At 37.6% G+C, this 22,868-nt stretch overlaps 3 protein-coding genes across 3 annotated transcripts; 2 read left to right on the forward strand and 1 right to left on the reverse strand.

The window, feature by feature from the left end:
- The first annotated feature begins 284 nt into the window (after nt 1-284).
- Nucleotides 285-7,371, forward strand: LOC145494994 (potassium voltage-gated channel protein Shaker-like). Its single transcript, XM_081474567.1, has 2 exons — nt 285-496; nt 3,961-7,371. Exon 2 carries the CDS (start codon nt 4,206-4,208, stop codon nt 5,502-5,504), a length of 1,299 nt encoding a protein of 432 aa, XP_081330693.1. The 5' UTR covers nt 285-496; nt 3,961-4,205; the 3' UTR covers nt 5,505-7,371.
- Nucleotides 7,372-8,103: 732 nt separating this feature from the next.
- Nucleotides 8,104-9,040, forward strand: LOC145494452 (troponin C-like). The gene has a single exon (XM_081473923.1). The coding sequence runs from the start codon at nt 8,382-8,384 to the stop codon at nt 8,889-8,891; it is 510 nt and encodes a 169-aa protein (XP_081330049.1). The 5' UTR covers nt 8,104-8,381; the 3' UTR covers nt 8,892-9,040.
- Nucleotides 9,041-9,520: 480 nt separating this feature from the next.
- Nucleotides 9,521-22,856, reverse strand: LOC145494451 (ras-related GTP-binding protein C-like). The gene is made up of 16 exons (XM_081473922.1): nt 22,526-22,856; nt 21,735-21,809; nt 20,628-20,722; nt 20,042-20,073; nt 19,034-19,135; nt 18,597-18,653; nt 17,788-17,857; nt 16,568-16,640; nt 15,978-16,017; nt 15,531-15,605; nt 14,230-14,294; nt 13,333-13,410; nt 12,528-12,626; nt 11,868-11,917; nt 11,735-11,781; nt 9,521-11,359 (listed from the first exon to the last, which is right to left on the reverse strand). The coding sequence occupies exons 3-16, from the start codon at nt 20,680-20,682 to the stop codon at nt 11,228-11,230; spliced, it is 975 nt and encodes a 324-aa protein (XP_081330048.1). The 5' UTR covers nt 20,683-20,722; nt 21,735-21,809; nt 22,526-22,856; the 3' UTR covers nt 9,521-11,227.
- Between the last annotated feature and the right edge of the window lie 12 nt (nt 22,857-22,868).

The raw sequence follows: 22,868 nt of genomic DNA on the forward strand, positions 1-22,868 counted from the left end.
TGAACCTATCTCCTAGGTGGTTCATCCTCGCTGTTTTAAAATAAAGCTGTCGGATCAAACGACGCCTTTGAAGAACAGCAAAACTGACAAGCACTTAAACGCCTAAGTTACTTGCCTAAAAGCTTGATATATTAGCGCTTTTAATCATTTTTCCTTAAGTGTTAATGTCGGCAGAGCACCTGTCTGCGTGACGTCATCGAGAAAATGTCGTTTGAGGCTTGTGTTTGAAGTTAAATTTGTAAACACGGTGTATGTGTCATTATTTGTCTTAGCTTATCAATTACGAGGCTTTTCACTGGCTTACTTCTGTTGACGTTTTTTTGAGTGGGCAAATTGGACGCGACAAAATTTGTTTCGGAATCAAGCGGAATCGTGCTAGGATTTTTAAGAAGTATTCTCACTGCTGGAAAGGTTACACAATAAACCCCAATTAAACGCCGTCTAATCCGCAACGCTCACTCTGAGATGATACATTTCAAGAACGTTGCCGCTTAAGGTAAGCCAGCGTAATTTATTGACTTTTTCTACTTATTTTCCGCTTTCAGGAAAGCACTTGAGTACAGCGTTGAAGATTTAGCACACAAATCCCTTGGATTAGACTGTTTTAAAGCATAAATCAATTTCGTCTCGACCGTTGTGCATACACCGAGAAAATTCGCGGTATTTGAAGCTCCTTAATTAGTTTGTGTTTTAATTTTAGTGTGTCTTAACAACAGAGTCGCATTTTCGTTGTTGCGTGAATATCAATTTATCAATACAAGAGTTTCCACGTTTCGAAACACACTTTCGGCCTAGTTTAATAGCTTGTTCTCGACCACGCTTTCTAAGCATATCATAATTAAGATAATTATACCTGCTGTAGTCACGAATAGCAAAAAAAAAAAAAAAGGAAAAACGCTTGTCTCATTTGAATCGTTCGAAACACCAGTTTGTTATCAAACGAGTTGACGACTTTCAGTTTTGATCTTCCCTATTTCTGATCAAATTTGGGAAAACAACCGTTTTATTTCAGTTTCACAAAGGATTTTTTTTTCTCTTTTGTGCGTTCGGTGTTATGTGGATCGTTTACCACGCTGTCAGTTGCGGAAATTCTTGTGTAAAGTTTTAGTTTCCTGTTTATAAAAAGCGGTAGACTTTTCATCGGTGAATTCTGAGCTTTCTAAGTTCATGTCTATTGATCGATATGTTAGCCGGCGTTATTTAACCACGCTAGGCTTACAGAAAGAAAACTGTTACTCGTACATTATATTCTTACATGCTTAGAAGTTTATCGAAGAAGTTGAATATTTACTTCAATATTTCGTCCTGAAGACCCTGAAACATGCTTCTGGTAAATTTAATACTGTGTTTTTATATACACATTAAAAAAAATAGAGTAATAGTAAAAAATAATAATGATAATAGAGAACTTGACAGGCCGTTTTAAAGAGATAAATTTACAAACTTGTGGTTGTTTCGAAATTGCTCCCTATGCATTTTTGTGCTTCACTGTCAGTTCAATATTTAAGTTTCTAAGAACTGAAGTCCGTTTCTCAGCGTTATTTGATGCTCTTGAATCGCTTCATACAGAGTGCATCATGTTTCTTAACCGTTATCAGTTTGCACCTTTAAATGTTTTCGTAGCCGTAATTAAAGTATCACTGTTTACGTTCGTTTCTAGCCCAGACTAGAGCTTTAATTTTCTCTGCACTCCTTTCGTAGGAAAATCAATGTAAATGTGAACGGCAGTTTAAGTTTGAATCACTCCACAACGACTTTCTTTTTTATTTTCAAAACGAGTCATGCTATCATTGGTAATACACAGTATGTTTTATCTGTAATCGCCGAATAAACGGCATATTTATAATATCTCGAGTGAATGGACGAATATACACGAGGAAAATTAATTGATTTAGCTGGAGTTTCTTCCAAGGTCATGCTTGAAAAACGTATCGTTCTTTCTGTGTCTATACTACACTGAACGTGCGCTTTGAACTAAACATGCATATAATTGAATTCCTGACACAATTTTCGTGGTAAAAAATAGTATGTAATTTATTCATTTTACACTAACGTTTCCAAACAGACAGTATTTAGCACTTTCTTTGTCTTTAAGAAAAGGCTAGTTTACATAACAACCCCGCGTTAAATTATAATTAGTGGAAATAGAGACAGTTTAGCATAAAAGGAAAAAAAGTCAGTGTCGTTGAATTCGGCGCAATGCGCCGATATTTTCCGTGAGTTACAAAACGAAAGTAATACTAGCACGGTATCAATTTCAAAATATAGATTTCGATTCATTTCGGTCTGAAATCTGTACACTTACTCGCTTAGCTGGAAGTGTGGTTTTTTCCTAGCCGGGTTATAATTTAAAGACCTGCTATTTACATGGTTCCAATTTGCGGTTGACAATTCCCAGCGAATGTGGCATTATTCAAGACGGACAGAAAAACCGATGTGTACCATAATCTGTGTATTATCTCCAGGAGGGAGCTATATTTATTTGCACGACGCATAGCGCAAATTAAAAATAAAGTAAACTGGCCGAGAGAGACCTTACAACCATCGCTCATGGCAACAAAGCTTCTATTATCTAGCCGTATTGAAAAAAAAAAGTTAAAATTCATCCAGTGAAAATTTCTTTTAATCTTACTTATAGTGATTTTCTTGCCACCTTGGTTAAGAACAAAGCAGTAAAAAGGCCAGCACGTTGATGTTGGCACGTTCTGCATTTATTCTTACGGATTACCTGTCTGAGAATTATGCTGTTTGTGTTCATTCCAGATGAAAACATGGTACTAATGCGTAAGTTCTGTTGTCATAATTTCTCATTTGTTTTAATTTCAACATGTGCATGTCCTAACTTGACATATGCATATCGCATGTCGAGATAGTATTGGAAAATGATCGTAGATAAAATGTCGTAAATAAAATGCCGTAGACAGCTGAGAACTAAATTTGACGTTGTGCTAGAAATATCCAGCCAATTATACAAAAAGAGCCAGCATTTCTCATTGTTTTATTTCATACTTTCAACTCTTATTTTACGACACAAAAGAAGGCAAAAAATAAGTAAATTTACAGAATATTTTAAAGTGGCGCTGGATAGTTAAGCCCTAACAAAAAGCATAGAGCATATATTAAACTGAGAAATAAAATTCTTGGAAAAAAAATGAAATAAATACTATGGCTAAAGTCAGACCGTTAAAAATAAAGCTACGTGAGACATTGCTTGTTTCTCGACAATTTACTGATGAGCACACGTACTGATTTGGAAGCATAGCTTTTTGTTGTTGTTGTTTGCTTGAATCCGGCCATACACTAAAACTTCTTTTCTTCGAAAGTTTGTGTATAAATTCAGCTGTTATATATTTCTCAGAAGTCTCACTCCGAACATCTGTTTTAATAGCCATACCATGATTTTTAATCAGTGGCGAATCTCGGGAAGGGGTCCGGGGGAGCCCGCCCCCCACATCCCCCTTACTTTGGGTGAAAAAGAAGAAATGACTGAAGGAAGAAAAGCCGCCGGCAGGGCAAGCAAATCAAAACCACCCCCCTCCCCCCCTTCGGCCCCCCGCTTAGCTCAAAGTCTGGATCTGCCACTGTTAATCGTTTCATTTCAAGTCACCTTCACCTTCACCTGTCCCCTGGTGCCAAGTTGGCGCATAGGGCCTTTCATTTCAAGTAGCGAGGCCAAAACACTGATTAGAAGTAACTGAGTTTTGACGAACCTCTTGGTGGAACAAATCATGTTACATTACGTTTACAATTCTAAACATCAATTCAAAGTATTAATTTTAGTGAGGAGCGAATGAGATAAAGAATATGACTTCATTGAAATGACATCCCAACTAGTGTGGTAGATGTCTGTAGCATATATAATATTTGTTGCTTAAATTGTTTAGTTTACATTTAAAGTCATCCGTTTCTCACCTAACACATAATACAGACTTCATTTTCACGCAATTTATTTCCTTTCAGTTTACTTTATGCACCGTTGCTTGTTTCTACTGGAACATTCTGTACGATAATGATGCTGACCTTAGTCGCAAATATTCGACGCCGAACCTCCTGGGGGGTCTTTACAGAGCTTTGTGCGGTCTAGACGCCTCTGTAGCGGACTATAGGGAATGCATAACGCCGTATCTAATGAAGAAAACGCAAACGCAGATTCATCTTGCATCTTCAGCATCTAAACGAGTTCATAGCACTGAGAAAACCGTATAATGCTTAAGGCGTATAACGCTGCTATCAATCTACCTCCTTTACAAACACCACGGCCGCGAAGAGTTCAAAGTCATATCCCAACTTATATCCCAGCCTACACAAGCCCGCGAATTATCATCAACGTTAGCGGTATGCGTTTTGAGACGTACGAAGAGACCTTGGAAAATTATCCGGAAACGCTACTCGGCTCTCCGACGAGACGACGAGAATACTATAGCTCGTCGGAAGGCGAATACGTCTTTGCGCGAGACAAACCGTCGTTCGACGCCATTTTGTTTTTCTACCAATCGCGCGGCATTCTTGCCAAACCAGACACTGTCAGCGAGGAGACGTTTTTGGAAGAAATCGAATTTTACGGTTTATCTAGCAATTATTATTCAATCCACTGTGATGATCTATCGAGCACACACGAGGATGTGGAGGAAATTTTGCCACTCAGCCCACACAAGCGAAAACTTTGGTTATGGTTTGAGTTCCCGCGATCTTCCCAAACCGCGCGCGTGCTTGCGCTGTGGTCGATTTTCGTCATAATTTTCTCCACTGTTGTGTTCTGCATCGAAACTATTCCACAGCTAGCGATCGAGCCACGCATCATTTACCAAAACATCAGCAAAGACGGAAAGTATGTGCTTGAAGAGCACAAAGAACCAACTGTGGATTACTGGTTCGTAATGGAAGGTATTTTTGTGGCGTGGTTTACAATTGAGTATTTTGTACGCCTCTATTCGGCGCCAGTTGTTTGGAATTTCGTCAAGTCCACAATGGGAGTACTAGACGTTCTCGCCATCTTTCCATTTTACGTAACGTTAGCGCTTCAACAGAGCACCGATGAAGTTCGTTCGTTCGCCGTGTTGCGCGCCATCAGACTGTTTCGCGTTTTACGTGTGTTCAAGCTTTCGCGGTACAGTGATGCTATCAAGCTATTAGTTAGTACATTATGTTCCAGCTTTGAGCAACTCAAGACGTTAGGATTTTGCTTCGCGGTGTCCGTGGTGATATTTTCCAGCGCTATATTCTACGCCGAAGGAGGTTCTAACATACCGAGTATTCCAGACGCCTTCTGGTGGACTGTGATCACAATGACCGGGGTGGGGTACGGGGACGTGACTCCCCTCACCCCTATGGGGAAGTTTGTGGGTTCGTTCTGTGCCATGAGTGGGATAGTCTTCTTTTGTCTTCCTACACCGGTCTTGGTCTCGAATTTTATCAAGTTTTATCTAAATTACGGTAATCTTAATGAACGGAAGAAAGCTTTCGCTGAGAATCTTAAACAGTTATTTCTCAGGCCAAACAAATAATATAACAGTAACAAAACTTCTCCAGTTAGAATGATACCTAGACCTTTTTCTAAATCTGAGACCTTATCTCGCATTACGTCGAAATTTAGCCCACAGTTTTCACTTTGTTTCTTTCAATTTTTCTTAATCAATAATCTTCCTTGCTCCTTTATTTCATTGTTTCTTTTTTCTGGAACTGGCCTTTGGTGATTTTCTGTCTTAATAAAATGCTATTATTTTAAAATATACTTTTGTATATCGGAAAGTACAACTTGGTATATCGCGAGATATATATAGCTTCTTTTGCGAAATGAGCTAACATGGAATATTCTCTCTAGTCTTTTTGTCGACTGAGAAGAGATGCTAATAACTGAATTAAAACCCGCAACAACAATGATTCGTTGGAATCTGGGAAGAATATTCTACGACTGAGATAACGACAGGTTATTCTGAAAGGAAATATAACATTAAACTGGCGTTGGTCAGAATGTTAATGATACCTTAGACAAATAAATTTCAAAAAGAGTGGCTTGCGTTTCCATCAGGTTTGCTTTGGACTCGTTCATAGAATTCCTTTTAAAATGGCGCAGATGATGGCGCAGTGGCGAGAGCGCTCCCACCAGCGTGGCTTGGGTTCGATTCTGGCCTGGCGCCCTATGTGAGTTGAGTTTGTTGTTGGTTCTGGCCTTGCTCCGAGGGTTTTTCTCCGGGTTCTCCGGTTTTCCTCCCTCCACAAAAACCAACATCTCTAAATTCCAATTCGACCAGGATAGAGGACCTGCATGAAAACCAGCTAAGGCTGCTTGGCTTCCTCTCTAAATATTGTGATTTATTTATTTATTTATTTATTTATCTATTTATTAATTTATTTACTTAGTTATCTAATTGAAACATGGCGTTTTCTATTGCGTTAGATAAAGCTTTCTTCTTCTGTTGTTTTGAGATCTCCTCCATTCATCTTACTCAGACGTTCAAGAACAATTCATATTCCCAACGTAGGAGAAGGAATATTTGGAATTCTCGATCTAATAAAACACATCAAATTGTTTTTTGAATGAAACGTTTTTTTAAAAGGTTTCAGTATCACTGAATGAATTCTCTTCCCAAATTTGCAAGAACAAGACACCAAGGGGGAGGGAGGGGGGAAGAGGGGGGAATGGCACCCAACCCCAGGGTTAAAATGCCCTCTTCACATTCTCGTATGGCAAAATTTTTATCTAGCTTGGCTTTTTGGAACTGTGTTTACTTTGTTGCCGGATCTTCAGCTGCGTACACGTTTTTCCTTCTAACCGAAACCCAATTAAATATTGTCATCAACTGATTAAAAATGTAGGATAAAACTGTATTGTCGCTACTTCGTGCGGGTACTATTTAAGCTTATTTATAGTGCTTATGGTTCAGCGCTAAACGTTCCTTATTTGTTACTAGCCACATTGATGTCGTGGTACAATTATATCAAGAAAGGATGAAGAGACGTTGAGAGAGGTCTTATTGTTCTCAAGGTAATCCCTGCTCTCTTTTAGAATGGGTTCCAGTTCTCTCGCGGAAAATATGATACCCGGGACGTGTAGTTGTTTACTATGACAGAGGATAAAAATGCGTGCCAACAATAGCCCATAAGCCCGGAGCTTCCATTTGTATTATAATCTCGAGTCAACTCTTTCCTGTATCTTTTTACTTTTAAGAACAGGAACAGCATCTCCTACAAAAAAAAAAAAAAAGAAAAAGAAAAAAAAAAAATACTGACAACATCGCTCACCGCCTGGGCTTGATTTCACGTGTTTATTTCTTCTTTTGCATTCATTTGCAAGTCAATAGTTAAAATATAACTCAAACTAGTTGTACCAGTAAAAGCGTCAGGAACACAGAACTGTGTTATCACAGAACGCTCAAGCCCTTACAATTACATCAACGACAAAACCCAAATAATTTCCTGAATCACCTAGGATTTAGTAGAAGTTTAAACAAGATTTTTCCGCCCTGAAAGTTTAATTTGCTCCTAAAATTAATTGCGTTTGACCAAGTTTCTTATCTCACTACAGTGACCAGAAGTCTTTGCAAGCTCTTTAAAACAACTTCCACAAACCTGAGCGCGTGTTATAATGTCAAATGCTAGCGGTCTTCACCTCTCTGCGCGAAGAAATATAGCTTGATTACAAGACTTAACTGGGCGAAACGTTAGACTTCTTATGAGTCGAGCTAAATTTTAGCCCCAATCTTAGCCCTTTCGAACAGTTAAGGTATTTCATTTTCATAAGAAAATTAAGATAAGGGCCGCAAAGCATGTTAGTTAAAAGTAAACCTGTATATGAACGGACAAAAGCTGAAATTAGGCGCTCAGAGAAAGCAACGCCACATAAGTTTCTACCTCGTTTCATTATTTATGGATCCTGTCCGATCCGGCCAAATTTGCATTTCCATAAAAATAAAACTCAACAAAAGGTGTAATTATTTGCAGCCGGTTTTGAGCCAAGCCTAAGTCGATAGTTAAAAATACATTAACTGCAATCAATATGAAACAAGTGGAAAGAAGGAAGATAGAAGTAGCTCTAGAAGTTGCAAGCAATATATTTCCGATTGTCGTTCAACTGGTTTCACTAAGGAATCCTAAATGTATTTTATTTCGTTCCGGGTGTGAACATATTGTTCAGGTCATCTGGTTTTATAGTATTTGTTTGACTTTTTCTGAATAGACTCCCAAGAGAGTCAATTACGCTGAATTATCAGTCACTTGTATGTTAATCAACCTCGCAATGGACCTTAACAGTGAGCCGTATAAACACGGCACAAGTTTGGAGATTTATATCTTGGAAGTTTATAGAAGACTTTGACACTTGTCGTGAGAGTGTTAACAAATGCAACGTTTTGACAAGAGCCTTGAAGTCCGATTTTGAAAACATGGCAGGAAAAAGTCTCTTTCGTGAAGATGTTCCTGAGATCGTGATCAAGAGCATTTTCAGTAAATATGACAGAGATGGTAGCGGATGCCTCGAAAAAGGCGAGATTTTAGCGATGCTGCGAGGTGATATGGGCTTGGACGAGAAGCAGGCAGAAGTTTGTTTCATGCTGATTGACAAGGACGGAAGCAAGAGCGTTTCTTTTTCTGAGCTGGCAGAGTGGTTTCGCAAGGGCAAAGGCTTCAAGGTCGTCGACGACCAGAATCGTTACGCTTTTGTCCGAAGTGTAGCCGACCATTTCAAAAAATACGACAAGGACGCGAGCGGAGTGATTGACAGCAGTGAGTTCAGAGATTTGTTGGCTTCCGGCAACAAAGACTGGAACAGGTGTCGTGAAGAAGACCTCGCTCGAGCGCTGAAAGCTGTGGACAAAGATGGAAGTGGTACGGTTTCCTTCTCGGAATATTTGGCTTGGATGGATACGAGGAACGCGAATACATGTAAAAAATGATCCGTTCCTCGGCACGGAAAGGACGAGAGACCTGAAACATTTAATGCATAGGGGGCACAGTTTTGTTTCTCTACGGGACAGACTCTGAAAAAAAATAACATTCAGCGATTCGCCCTCAAACCCTTTGATGCAAAGTTATAGATAGATGGGTCGTTGCCATATAAATGGAATTAGATATCACCATACTGTTGTAACTGCTGGAAATTAAATCAAATCAAAATTACTTCAGCGCAAAATCGTTCGTCAATTCTCAGTTTCTGATAATCAGTGGTCTGTATCTAAGTACGATCGTTTGAAAACTGAAGGATCGTAACTGTAAGGCCTATGCGAGGTTACAAGCTGTACAAGTACAGAAAAATTCAAAATCTAGAAGAGTTTAATCCGTCAGTGAAAGCTCGAAAACTGGAAAAAAGAATAAAAAAAGAAAACATACACGCTTGCATTGCAATTATGGTAACTCGCTAGACGAGACTAAACAGACAGTAATAAAAATTCAAGAGCAATTGAGAATAGTCAATATGGTTCAAGTTATAATACGGACTTTCTGTGGCTACTTGTTTTGCTTGAACGCAAACAAGAACTTTTTCTTTAACTTATAACAAATTCATCGATAAAATTACGCCTGCATTCTCATCCTTCGAGGTCAGCAGTTCGTCGCAAGCGATATAGGGATACTCTCCCCAGACTTCATTCGTTCAAGCTAGAAACACATCGCGGCATACCATGAAGTGTGGAAGACTAACCCCAAGTCGCTCGATTATTGCCCTCGAGCGAACAGACAGAGAGCGATCTGGTCGACTTTTCCAACGATAAACCCAGCAGTATTTTCCGAAAGCAGACTCGTACCCAGTCGCTATTTACGTGTTTTGGGGGAGAGAAGAATGGAAACTCGGGTGGATTAAAGCGCGCTGAGTGTCATGGGAAGGGCCGAAGGAAAAATAACGACGATGTTTATTACTTTGTACAAGGTGATCCTTAATTTTAAGTTTGTGGATGAGACCCTGGTGTAACCATTCAAATGAAGACTACTGAGCAGTACTTTCATGTGGTACTGTTTATTATGTTGAAGGTGGTTACAAAAAAATTAAGTCTGTGGATGAAACCCTAATGAGTGACCATTTATGTGAACGCTATTGAGCTGTACTTTCATGTGATACTGTTTAATATACTGAACAAGGTGTCTGTAAATTTTAAGTCTTTGGATAAAACCCTAGTGTGTGACAGTTCAACTGAGAGGTATATTGAACAGTACTTTCTTGTGGTTCTGTTTGTTATACTGTACACGGTGGTTAGAGCTTTTGAGCACATACTGTTTTATTTTTTGCAAACGAAAGCCGTCAAGTAGTACTTTGATATTGTACTCTTTATTTTAATATTCTTTCCAACTGGAAAGTCTCTAGTTTCCGTTATAAGGACCAGTTATAATCAAACTCCCATGGCAGCGCTTCTTTCAGCAATTAACACTGATTCTTCGTAACTGCCAATCTTTTCTCTTTCATATTTACAATTAGTGAATATCCTTCAACCACACTCCCTTATGAGCTGTTCAGCTTATGTAATGAATGTAAGTTACTGTTCTTCACCAAGCCCGACTGCTCCACTGAGTTCAGGCAAATTGAAAATACTTCTAAGCAAACTGTTTTGCTTTTTCTGTCTTCGACTGCTAATTTTCTCACAAAACTATGATTTCAAGATTTGGCAAAAACACTACAACCCTGAAGAAACAAACAGAAGCCCCTTTGAAACGGTTAACTTTTCTCGTTTGCATTACAATGTAATAATGTAACACAGACTGGATTATATTGTGAAGCGAATAAGAAAAGTCAATCGTCAAAATTACCATTAAACCAAGAAACGTAGACGTAACATCGCGGCTAATAACGTTTCCCAATTTAAAGTGGTGAGAGAATTGGGTAGAGTACAAATGTAAGCGATAATCAACATTGGGCAACATAGAGTCCAACTTGATATTACTACTTCATACTACTTTGGGGGGAGGGTGGTAGTGGAGGACAGGGGATAGGTTAGCGAAATCGCCAGTAATGTCTCATACTTCTTCCCCACTTATTTGTAAGGTAAAAACTGCAACAGGATAACAACCAAATTTGTCTTGAAGGTTACATGTACGGGCGTAAAGAACCCAATCAACTGCAGTTGTCCAATGACGTGTATTATGGAAAGGCATGGTAACTTCATTTCATGGTTAGTTCACGAAAGGCATGGTAAGTTCATTTTGTAAGGATTGCAGTGTTTGGCAAAATTCGGAAACTGCATAGTTTTCCAGCGTAGCGAGGCTCAAATACAATCCCTTACCAGGAAGGGCATTTGAGCCTGCGTTACACCACCACAGCGTTGTCACCCCTTTCTCGGTCTAACACCGGCACTGCGCTGCCGTTCGAGTACGCGGCTGAAGTGGATTGGGATCCAGTATCCGAAACTGATCTCATCTGGCGTTTCACTTCAAACACCTAAAGAGAAGCAAACAATCCATCAGTGGTTACACGATACCATCTATTCACTCAATATTTCCAATTCCCCCTACTGGTAAATCGGAGATACAGAAATTTCCCTCAGTAATGGATCACTTCGACGATGTCACGCAATATCAACAATTTTTCGCTTTTTTTTCCTACATAAACAAAAAGTACCTCCATTTATCAATGTACCATGCCCAATTTAGTACATTATGCGAAGTTTCAGAAAAATCCGTTGCAAACGCATGGAATTATGGGATCCCAAAGTTGCCAATTTTTAACAAAGAAATGTATGCCAGGGGGCAAGCGCCGCTGGCGAGTGTGACTCAAAGGTAAACCTGCGCACGGGCAGGCTAATATTCTACATACCTCGCTAATGGCCTGACGAAAGCAGTGGAAGTTGTAGTCAATCAAACCTGCAAAGCAAATTGAAAGATGCTTCCACTGTAAAATCTGCAAATCACAACCAAATACGTGATCAACTAAACCCATACACACTGACCTTTTTTCTCAAAGTTGTCTTCTCGTAAAATACAAACAAGGGCAAGAAACCTGCGGATTCAAGTTGATTATTAATTGATCTCTAAACTGTTGTACAGATCTCCTACTTTATTTCTACTGAGGTTAACAGAAGTCAGTTAAGCAATTTTCATGTTTTCAGTTCGTGGTTTCAGTTTATTCCAAAAATAAGAAAACATCAACAACAGTTTCATTAGAGAAAATACATGTACCACGGCTCTGTTCAAATTAACGCGTTTTCTTTTTATAAGGCCTATTTTCGGGTATGTTTTACCCTTCCCTCCTAGTCTGTCAAAACACCCTCTATTTTGTCTTTGCGTTCGTCGAGATCGCAAGCTTAGTAAAAATTAACCCGGCGCGTGGGATACGAACGGGCCAAAACTTAAGGGGGTGGCGAAGGGGAAGACGAAAAAAGCCGCAGGAAATAAAATAAAAAAAAAAAAAAAAAAACCTCCGCACTAATCCGTCTATTTTTGGCCCCCGAAAACGGAGCTGTTTGAAAAATTGAGTTCTTCTTTGCGTTCTCAAGCAAAAGAGAGACTGCTCGCAGAGGAGCAGTTATACGCGCGTCACGCAACAAGTGCATGAACTGTTGCGTGACGACGGTATCTCTTCCTCTTTGATTGCATAATAAAACTCTTACTTGTTGACTTCGCGGAGATACAAAATAGTTGAGTTGTTCAGCTTGATGATGGATGAGGATTCTACGTCATAAGCACTGCTGTCTCCTTCATCCCTTAACCTGTAAATGATTAACACACATATTTACTTTAAATATCAAAAGAGGGAAGGAATTTATTCACTTAACCCCTGCACCTCATAGCAATGTCAAACTGCAAAAAAAAAAGATGGTTTTCATTTGAAATGCTTTAAAAACGCTGTGTTAGGCTATCTAGAATGCCTTTTAAACCTCGGTATTTTAATTTAAGGCTGCATAATAAACCTTTTATCTGTTCTGTCATTTTAGGGGAAATTGACTGCCTTGTCGAATTTATCATCGCTGTTTTGTCCATTTCCTGAAAACATATAAGGAACAGTTGTTGCATTTCTGAAAATCCAAAATGTGTTGTTCAAGAAATTATCCATCAAGTACCTCCCCCAAGGAACGGATTTTTCCTAAGACTACTTCTTTTTATTCCCTCCCTCCCTCCCCCCCCCCCCCCCCCAATGAAATTCCATTCCTTTTTGTATGGGGAGTATGGACATCATGATTTTCTGGAACTGAACAAGGACAATTTAATCAACCCAAAAACTTGAACAGGCATTATTCATCATTATTTATCATATCACTAAAGTTCGCCGTAGGGAGAACAGATACAGTGATTTACCACAATGACCCGTTGGGAGCCACTAAGGTGCCACTGATATATTTTGGATATTAAAGAAACCTTCAGGTGCAGGTGTGATTTTGTCATCTTGTCGGTTTTAAATAGGTGATGGTTACTCACCCATAAATACATGAAATATCAATAACTACATCGATCATGTCGCAGCACAACTCATAGGACTGCATGTCTACTGGCGAGCTGCAAGGAAAGTGCCAAAGTCATCATGAGTAACAGTGCAGCAACTCTAAATTAAGTCAACCAAAACATAGTCCATCTGTATCTGTAGAATGTAACTGAACAGCTGAAAGATTTAAAATGCTAATAGTACCAAATCCTGTCTTCCCTACTGTAAGGACGTTAAAGCAAAATAATGTAATATCGAGGTGTATGAATGAATGTTGTAGACAGGTTAAACTACAGAGGATGCCCCAGTTGTTCAAAGGGAGGATAACACTATCCACCGGATATTAATCACTATCCAATGAATAGAGTAGATTGTTTTGCCAACACTTATCCGCTAGATAGTGATTTATCCAGTTGATAGCATTATCCACTCTCTGAACATCTAGCCCTAGATGGACACGTTTTTACAATGTTGGAACCTCTGTCAAAAACTTTCAAGCTGCCTTATTCCAACTTAAAGATGTTTTATGGTCTGGGTTAGCAATAAGGAAATGTATTATTTTACATTATAATATAGATAGGAGTCTGCGCACGCTCTTATTGGCCAAAAACCCATGTTTTATTAGAGTATAAAACATAGAAAAAGCGTGTTTTATTGTTTTTCGCCACATTACCTCTATATCATAAAGCAAATGAAGAAGCCTAAGCCGTGTATTACACTGTGATAAAACACTCCAGACATTTGAGAACACTCAAGAAAGGTAGAAAACACTCGCCCGCGGCTTGCGTTTTCTACATTTCCCTTGTGTTCTCAAATGCCCGTCGTGTTTTATCACAGTGCAATACACGGCTTAGGCTTCTTCATTTGTTGAATACTTTTAAACTTTTCCTTACCTGTCTGTAGCCACATAAATTTTGCTGACCACATCAAATAGAAAGGCTTTCTCAATACCTGAGTTCTGAAACGAATATAACACAACATGAGACTTAAACTAATTTATGCTAACTTAATTTATTTAATTTATGTCAACTTATGCCAACTAAAAGTATCAAGGTTTTCTTAACATATTTAGTAGGAGGGCAACTGGATTACACAGGTGGACAAAACTCTTTGAACTGAACTTCTTTGTAATAAAACCTTCCCTAGATGGACAAACCAGTTGGACAAAATCACCCTCACGGCCGGTCAATTTGCCTGGTGCCTGGCCCTTAAATGAAACCCTTGAGTATGCGGGAAAAAAAGAGAGATTAAAGGTACAAGTAACAGTACTGTTCTTTTTATACATGTATCACTGTATTTTGGGTCAGCCATTTAAATCTGATGTGATCAATAACTAAATTCTCTTATCAGCACTAATACATTTTGGAGCAGCCAGGTTATGAGAATAAATACGATCATCAATTTGGTTACACAGTGACAATACAATCAAAGATAGTCATACATCAGGGTTATCACAAAGTTGTCAAGAAGTTGGCATTACTGTTGGAGGAAGTGGCTGATTTGGCTGTCTCTTTTGAAAGAATGAAACGAATAGCAAGCAGAGATGCTTGCAAAGATCAAGAAGTTTTTTAATTAGTGATTTCTACTGACAGCTACAGCTGTACACTATAGCTACTTTTTAAAAGAAAATAAATGCATGTTACAGGGTTCGTACCCTTCTTCAGAAACAAATTTCCAGGACTTTTCAAGGATTCAGATTGATTTTTCCAGGACTCTAAAGTTCACATTAACCCTTTCACTCCCAAGATCTTAATGTTAATTCTCCTTACGGTCTGCCATACATTTCATATTTTTTTACTTGAGTTTAACAGATTTCCAGAACTTTCCAGGACCAGTAGCCCTTTTCCAGGACTTTCCAGTACTGGAAAATGCCACAATAAAATTCTAGGACTTTCCAGGTCTTCCAGGACCCGTACGAACCCTGTGTTATTGTATATTACATGTAAGTGATGAGAATTTCCAGCACCTAGAGCACAAGCTATGTTAAAATGAACATCTATTTGTCACTCTGTGAAGGTGGACAGTTTCCACCAAAAATTCAGTGAACTAAAACCTACAGTTTTGATATATTTAAGTCAAATTATTGCTGAAAATTTATTTAGTACTTCCAAATTACTTGGAAATGAAAATGAAAGAAAACAACAAATTTAGAAGGATGTCATTTACAATGTTTGTACTTCTGTGCAATACTCACAGTTATTAGAATATTTAATAAGTTTTCCAGTGTTGGCAATTGAGGGACCAGCTTTTGAACCACTTTACTGAAGGCCTGGTAACACAGAGCATAATATTAGGTTCATCCTATACATGTACAAGAATAGTATACACGTATGTATATCCATGTTTGTGTAAATTTATCCCATGGCTATGTTAAATCAAGTCCAAAGTTTAATGTTTAAATGAGAAATCTACATTTTGGACATCAAAAACACACACACACACACACACACACAAAACCAAACAAAAAAACAGAAAAGAAATAACAGTTGTGCTGTGTGATAAGTTGTTGATGAGATTACATGATATAATCTTGATTCAACCACAATGAATTCTTAAATGACAAAGCTAGTGGGTCAAGTGTGAATTCCAAACAGAAAAAAAAAAAAAATAGAAAGGAAAGAAGGAGTTCTTTCAATTATACCTCAAATATTGAGTGATCATATATACTTGTCAAGTAAAAACTGAAAAACAAAAAGAAAAACAAAATTGACTAAACTGATCTTTAAAAGTGTACTACTTGTGTACCTGTACATACATGTACCCAAAATACTTTGTGATGGTGCATGGCATGTACCTAATCAGCTGACACCGACAGTCATTTACTGTAGTATGTGACAGTTTAACCAAAACATCTCTTAATTCTCGTGTTTGATTACACTGTACATTTACATGTAGCTCATAATGTCTCCATACAAGAGGCCATTTTGGTATTCTTTGTACTGGATTGGAACAAGCTTGCAATCATCAGGAAGCTCGTGCAGGGGAAATATCATTAAAAAGAGATCAATATCATTTGCTTTTGAAAAGACTCTGCACATTACATCAACCTCAGTTACAAGCTAGTTCTTGTCCAATAACAAGAATACAGTCCAAATAGCCTACATGTAATAACACATTGTTACACTCAGATGGGTGATGACAGTAAAAAAAAAATCATCAGTAACGGGCTAATATGTTTAATAATTATTTTCCCAGGTAATGCATTCGTGAGTTCATTGTTCTGCTGCTCACCTGAGATGAAGGCCTTCCAGTCCTGCATCCGCTAGCTCATCCGTTGCTCTTTGGTGAATATCTCGCTGTGTTTCTGTGTTATAAAGATGTACAACAATTTCGTGATGATACAAAATGACATAAAAAGGCACTTTCATTCTCTGTTAAAAATGTGACACATGTGATAGTTTGGAGCAGGTTTCTGGGATGACTGCCAGCTTAAAAGCAGACATCATGCAATGTAACTCCTCCTTAAAATTTTGTCAATTTCTCTCTCAACAAAGAGATGTGACATGTATGTTTAGTATCCATTCACTTTCAAAGAGATCTCTGCTTTATCACAAGAAACAAAATCTTTTTATCAACACCTTAAATCATAAACACTAATCCTCAGGGAATTAATTGATCTATGTACTCATTAGATAAAGCATCACAAATTTACAGTGCTTTTGCATTTGCTAGTATGAAATCTTTACGATTGCATCTCAGTTGCTTATCTTGTGTGGAAGAATTAAGCATGTGGAAAGGAATGCTTATTTACCCCGGAGACTAACGTACATGTACAATGTATTCATGTATATACATGTTATACATAATACGAATTATTGTATAGACATGAGTGTTTTACTGGAAAATACACCACTCGTAAAATTCATACGAAACCACATCCGGGACTCAAGTGGTGTATTTTCCATATCCTCACCAGTGAAGGTATGGATGATTTCACTGATATTAAGTTTGTCTCTTAAATTGTTCCTGAATTCGTTGGTGTATCATCGAAACACCTTCGGGTCTTCCTCGAAAGTCTTTGGCAACCTTTGGTAATCTTCGGAATTTTTCGGAAAATGTTTGGCAACATTCACATGACCTTTCGACAAGTCTTGGAGAATCTTCAGAAATCTTCAGAAAGCGGTTGGAAATCTTCAGAAAATTGTCAAAAATGCCCTCATCAGTACATTGTATGTCTATATAACAAAAAGAACATTCCAAGTTCTCTCCAAGATATGAATTTTATGTTTTCATGGCAAGAACAATATCGCTCACTCATGAGGTATTGTTCTTGTCACTCGAACATAAAATTCATATCTTCGCGCCACCGTGTAATATCCTCTCTCTCTATATATATATATTCATACATCCAGTGCTATGTGATAAGTCTGTGTACATAGTGAATCTGCAAAATCTGTGTCAATGAATCTGCATTAACAAGAAACAATGATTGACTGAAGCCTTATTCTTACCAATTTTATGATCATCTGACAAGCCATCTACTTTGTGAATAAATACTTCAAATTTAATGTTTGGGTTGACCTGAAATTTAAAAAGAGCTTATAAAACCATTTACTTTGCTTCTTTAACGCAATCACATGAACAACGTTAAATAAGCAAAACAAATATCACCTAAAAGAAAGAAAGACATCACAATACATAACAACAATGCTGATGATAATAAACTATTACAATGTATACATGTTGTAGGTGAAAATGAAATTCAGGTTAAAATGAAATTCCTTTGACTCTTAACCCTATAAAGTAATTATTGATGGATCATGAATAACTAGGGTTAGAAGACAAAGGAAATTGAGAATCAAACAAAGTTAAAATCATTTTAACCTAAATAATTTTCATTTTGACCTAAAACATGTAATTATACTGCACACTTTTTAAAGAATGTTAGTGTTAGAGGAACTACAAGAAATAGGTGAATTCCACTGATTTTATTATTGTTTACCAAATTTCTCTAACCACAGTCATTTTTGAAGTTTTCTTTAATACCATGTGGAAACTTTGCATCAGTCTAAACCCATCCTTAAAAAGCAGTTTCAAAAATTGCTTTAAGTACATCAGTCTATTCTGATCAATGATTCTCTTAGAAAAAAAATATTTAATATTAAATAAATACATGTACAACATAATTTGATTGCCCATGTACCTACATTTCACAATCTTTTACCCTGCCAAACATGTTAAGAAAGTCATAATATCATGAACATTGTTAACTATACACTGTAGAAGTGGCATGTATACATTACTAGCCATCCAAGCATACCTTGTATGCTCTTGTGACAGTCATATGAAGTTTTCCTAAGGCTTCCATGTAATCATCCTGAAAGTTACATGTATAACATACACAAAAATAATTTGTTAATCAGAGATAAGAAATTCTAAAAAGAAAAAAAAAACAGAAAACAGCAGACTTGCATGATGGACACATTTCACACATTTCAATACTAGAAATTTATAAGAATTATAACATCACATGTTTAAATGTACCCTATTGAAGTGATTACATGAAGATAATTGTTTCTATCTTTAAGTTTATACTTAATTTAGTTCAAATTATAATATTTAGTTTTGTATATACTCACTTTATAAATAAAGTTCATGGACTATTATTGTATTGTATTGAAACAATAACATAATTTGTACATAACACTTGCTGTCATTGTCAATGTACTATACATGTAAACTACATTTACAACATACCTGAGCATCTATTACGAAGACCAGAGCTCCACAGTGACCAAATAACACTTCCGAGTCAAATGCTGGATCAAAAAAGTCTATTTGTCCAGGAAAGTCCCAAATCTACCAAAAAGAGAGAATACTGTATGATTATAAAAAATAAGCACAGTTGAAGTACATCATTTACATGGCCTCATGTATGCTTACAGTGTGGATCCATCTAGATGTAATGTAGCGGGTTCATTTTCCTAGAACTACAGGTAACACTTCAGGCCAGTTCTCTGAAGGTACTGAAGATATCAGGGATCCATATTTTTTTTTTCCTCCAAGTCGTCAGCTGGGCCAGTATGCTAGATTGCATACTTGTCCTGGCAAAATTTTACTTGCCCGTTCAATGGGAACAGAACAACATGTACTGTAAATTGAAAGGTTACTTTTTTAATTATAATTTTCTACGTGACCAGTCTCCAAGTGCATCATGTCTATAGTTGCGGCTGTCGGTGGACACAGAAAATCCAGATGTACAAATGGAAACCAAAGCCTCTTCAACTGCCATGAAGGCTTGTTTTTCCAAAGTAATAACATTACTAAATGACATATCCTGATCAAAACAGGTGATGTGATCATGCCATGTGTTTTCACAGATGCAAATGCAGTACAGAGCATCAGTAGTTGGCAAAATGAAAACTGAGCCTGCAATGATTTCATTCCTGGAGAATACCACATCATCCCCAATGGCCAACCAAAATTATGATTTTATTGCAGAATAAAGCTGCAAATCTTTCTATTTTCTGTAAGTTCCAAATGGATGACAAGTCGTCACAATGCAGGAAAGTCTTTAAGAAAATTTAAGATATGTTTTTCTTTCTTGTTTTCTCTGGTAGAGTCAAACTAAATTTGTCCAGCAGATGAGTTTCCGTATTGATTTGGTCATCCCTACGATATTTTAGTCCTCACGGATGACCGGATGACTGTGACTATGGATCCCAGAGATATATTAATTTACAGTATGTAAAGCAAAAATCTCACCTGGAACTGTACAAATGAGCTGTTTGATATATCTTTCGGGCAAGTTAAGGGTATCATATCACGTTTGCATTAAATGTTCTTGTACAATGCAAGTTACAAGTACAAGTACATGCAATACATGCTTTATTAAATTAATATTAATGAAGCTTACATTGAATGGTTGTCAAAACTCGCCAGATGCTGGCAAAAATCATTATTGACTTTCAGATATTGGCCAGCTACTCTGCTCAGGGATAGCCATTTTATAGAAAAAGAGGACAAATTCAGCTTCATAAACAATTACTTAAAGACTTTGTGACAACCCAAGCCTTGCACTGACATTCAGAATTTGTCCTCTTTAACAGAAACTTCACTAAACATATAAAAATCATTAATGGAGTGTGCATGTACTTCAAACAATTTCAGATATATAGTAGAGTAGTGCTGGCTTAAGGTGGAAGAATGAAAATAAACTCAAAGACTATCAAAGTCTATGTAGACTTAGTCATGATTTAGATCTATGTACTCAAAGGGTCTTATGTACATGTATACTTTAACATTCGAAATGTGATGATGCCAGACCAGTGTTTCATATGTAAAAGGATACCATCTTTCACTATTTTATTTGTACTTTCCAAGAAGAGCGTTTCATTTGGGGACATCTTGTGGAATACCACTTTCTGAATTGAAGATTTTCCACTCCTAAAGAGATTACACAATATTTCTGAAAATGTATGGCCATGCATGACAGTGCCTCTCTCCACCCAGGGGTATAAATGGGAATCGGCAATTTAATGCTGGGGGATAGCCCTGCAAAATTGGAGTAGCATCCCATCTACATGTAGGGGGAAGTAAAATACTCCTAGTTGCTTCATGCTACGGATACCGGAGATAAGCTCCGGCCTGATGAGCCACTTGGCTCGTATACAGAATTTACCTTTACCTTTACATTATATGAAAAACAATTCCCCATGTACATGTGGATTGAGCACAAAACCCCACGCACTGTCCCAAGAAAAGTACTTCATAGTACAAGTATGAATAAAGTTACGTCATGTTGATTCAAGTAATCATACAAGATGACATTACAATTGCAAGGTGAAAAGGTATTTAAGAACATTTCAAGATCATTCTCAAATGGAGTCTACAGCTTAATACTGTAGACACTGTTAAAAGTATTACCGTACATTTAACAATTAAGAAATAGAAAACACCTACCACATTTCTATCGAGCTATAGAAACACGGGTGGAAGTTTGGGAGAACAAGAAATGCTGTGGGAACACGAGCCCCAGGCGAGTGTTTCCACAGCTTTTTCGAATTCTCCCAAACTTCCACGAGTGTTTCTATAACTCGATAGAAACACGGGGAACATGTTTTCTATTTCTTTTAGAAAACATAGCGACGGAAAAAAGGGAAACAGTTTGTCTACTTTAACAATCAAAATGTAAATTCTCTTTGCTCGCGCTATCATTAGGTCAACAGCTCGTGCTAGTTCTGTGTTTCTATGGAGTTATACAAACACGATTTTTAACCAATCAGTGCACTTATTTTCTTTGGGCTGTTTTCTAATTACACATATAAATTATAAACAGATTTTATGGTTACAACCAATATCTTCGTAGTGAGTTTCAAAATCATGCGTAAAGGTGCGCAAGCTGTACATGTGTATTAATATACCAGAGAACCCATATCTCTGTTTGAAATGAACAGACCTTCTGAGGCCCAACAATAGAATCCTGGGCTTATTATCACTGCTGGCCAGTTCATCTTGATCCTCAGGACCATAGCTAAACACAAGAAAATCATGCAGTTGTCAGCAGATAGATTAGTAGTGACATCATTCTAAAAATTGTACGACTTATTTCCTTATCAGCTTGTTAACATGTGCACGAGTAAACCCTGAAGGATACTAATCTCACTTAAGAATGTTCCATTAGCAATTTATTTTCCAGTGTCTAATATTATTTGCACGTCTTGAGAATTATTTACACGTGCAGGTATATCAAGATAACAAAATAATAATGAAAAATAATGGACATCAATTTATCCATTTTACCCTTTGTAAAGAACATTATGGTTTAACTCTGGATCATTCAAGCTGACACGATATGAGACTTGTGAAAGACCGACCGTACTTAGAACGATTCGTTTTCTCTCTTGGACATGTACGTTGCACAAGACTGGCCGTTCGCTGTAATTTTAATCAGCTTCTTACGTATTTAATGGGAAAAGGACAGGCCTCAAAAGCAAGTCCTCAAAAGCAAGTCTCGAAAAATATCCACAGCAAGCTTGATTGGTATTTAGCACCAATTTCATATAGCAGCTTGTCAAATAACGTTGTATCTCCGAGAATTCATGTCCAGGTACCGGTCCACGTAGGCTAGTATAAGAGGCAACAGGATATTTTCTTTATAACTACAAAAACAACTGATTCCTTGAATGGACTGCAGGAATACTGAACACCACAGAGCGATTGGTAAACTGTAATATGACGAAAACTTACCCAAAATCTTTCGGAAAGGACCCCACTACACTATAGCTTCCAAAGTTCTCGTCATCTTCAAAAGACTATTTACCGCGAATAAAAGCAAAACAAGAGAACAGCATTAATCTCAAGTTCCACACAGCTATCAGCCGCAGAAATTGGTTCAAAAGGAATTCACATAAGTTTGTATACCGTCATGTTCGTTCTCTGAACGACACTTTTCAGTACGTTTTCCTCGAGTGTAAAAAATCTCTTGCAGGTCATGTGATTATCAGTCACGCTCACGCAGTTTCCGGTGACGAATTCTTCGCGAGACTCTACGAAGTTTACACGACGTTGGTCGAAGAATTACTTCGGTTTC

The sequence above is a fragment of the Orbicella franksi genome, chromosome 8, assembly GCF_964199315.1.
Source record: "Orbicella franksi chromosome 8, jaOrbFran1.1, whole genome shotgun sequence".
In the NCBI taxonomy this organism is placed as follows: domain Eukaryota; kingdom Metazoa; phylum Cnidaria; class Anthozoa; order Scleractinia; family Merulinidae; genus Orbicella; species Orbicella franksi.

Bases quoted from the DNA above. Each gene is read 5' to 3' on its own strand.
- LOC145494452 (XM_081473923.1), top strand. From the start codon at position 8,382: ATGGCAGGAAAAAGTCTCTTTCGTGAAGATGTTCCTGAGATCGTGATC.
- LOC145494994 (XM_081474567.1), top strand. From the start codon at position 4,206: ATGCTTAAGGCGTATAACGCTGCTATCAATCTACCTCCTTTACAAACA.
- LOC145494451 (XM_081473922.1), bottom strand. From the start codon at position 20,682: ATGTCCCCAAATGAAACGCTCTTCTTGGAAAGTACAAATAAAATAGTG. The intron at 12,627-13,332 runs GTGAGTAACCAT...AATCATTTACAG, and splicing joins GATATTTCATGTATTTATGG to GTTAAGGGATGAAGGAGACA. The intron at 11,918-12,527 runs GTAAGAGTTTTA...TTGAATCCGCAG, and splicing joins TATCTCCGCGAAGTCAACAA to GTTTCTTGCCCTTGTTTGTA.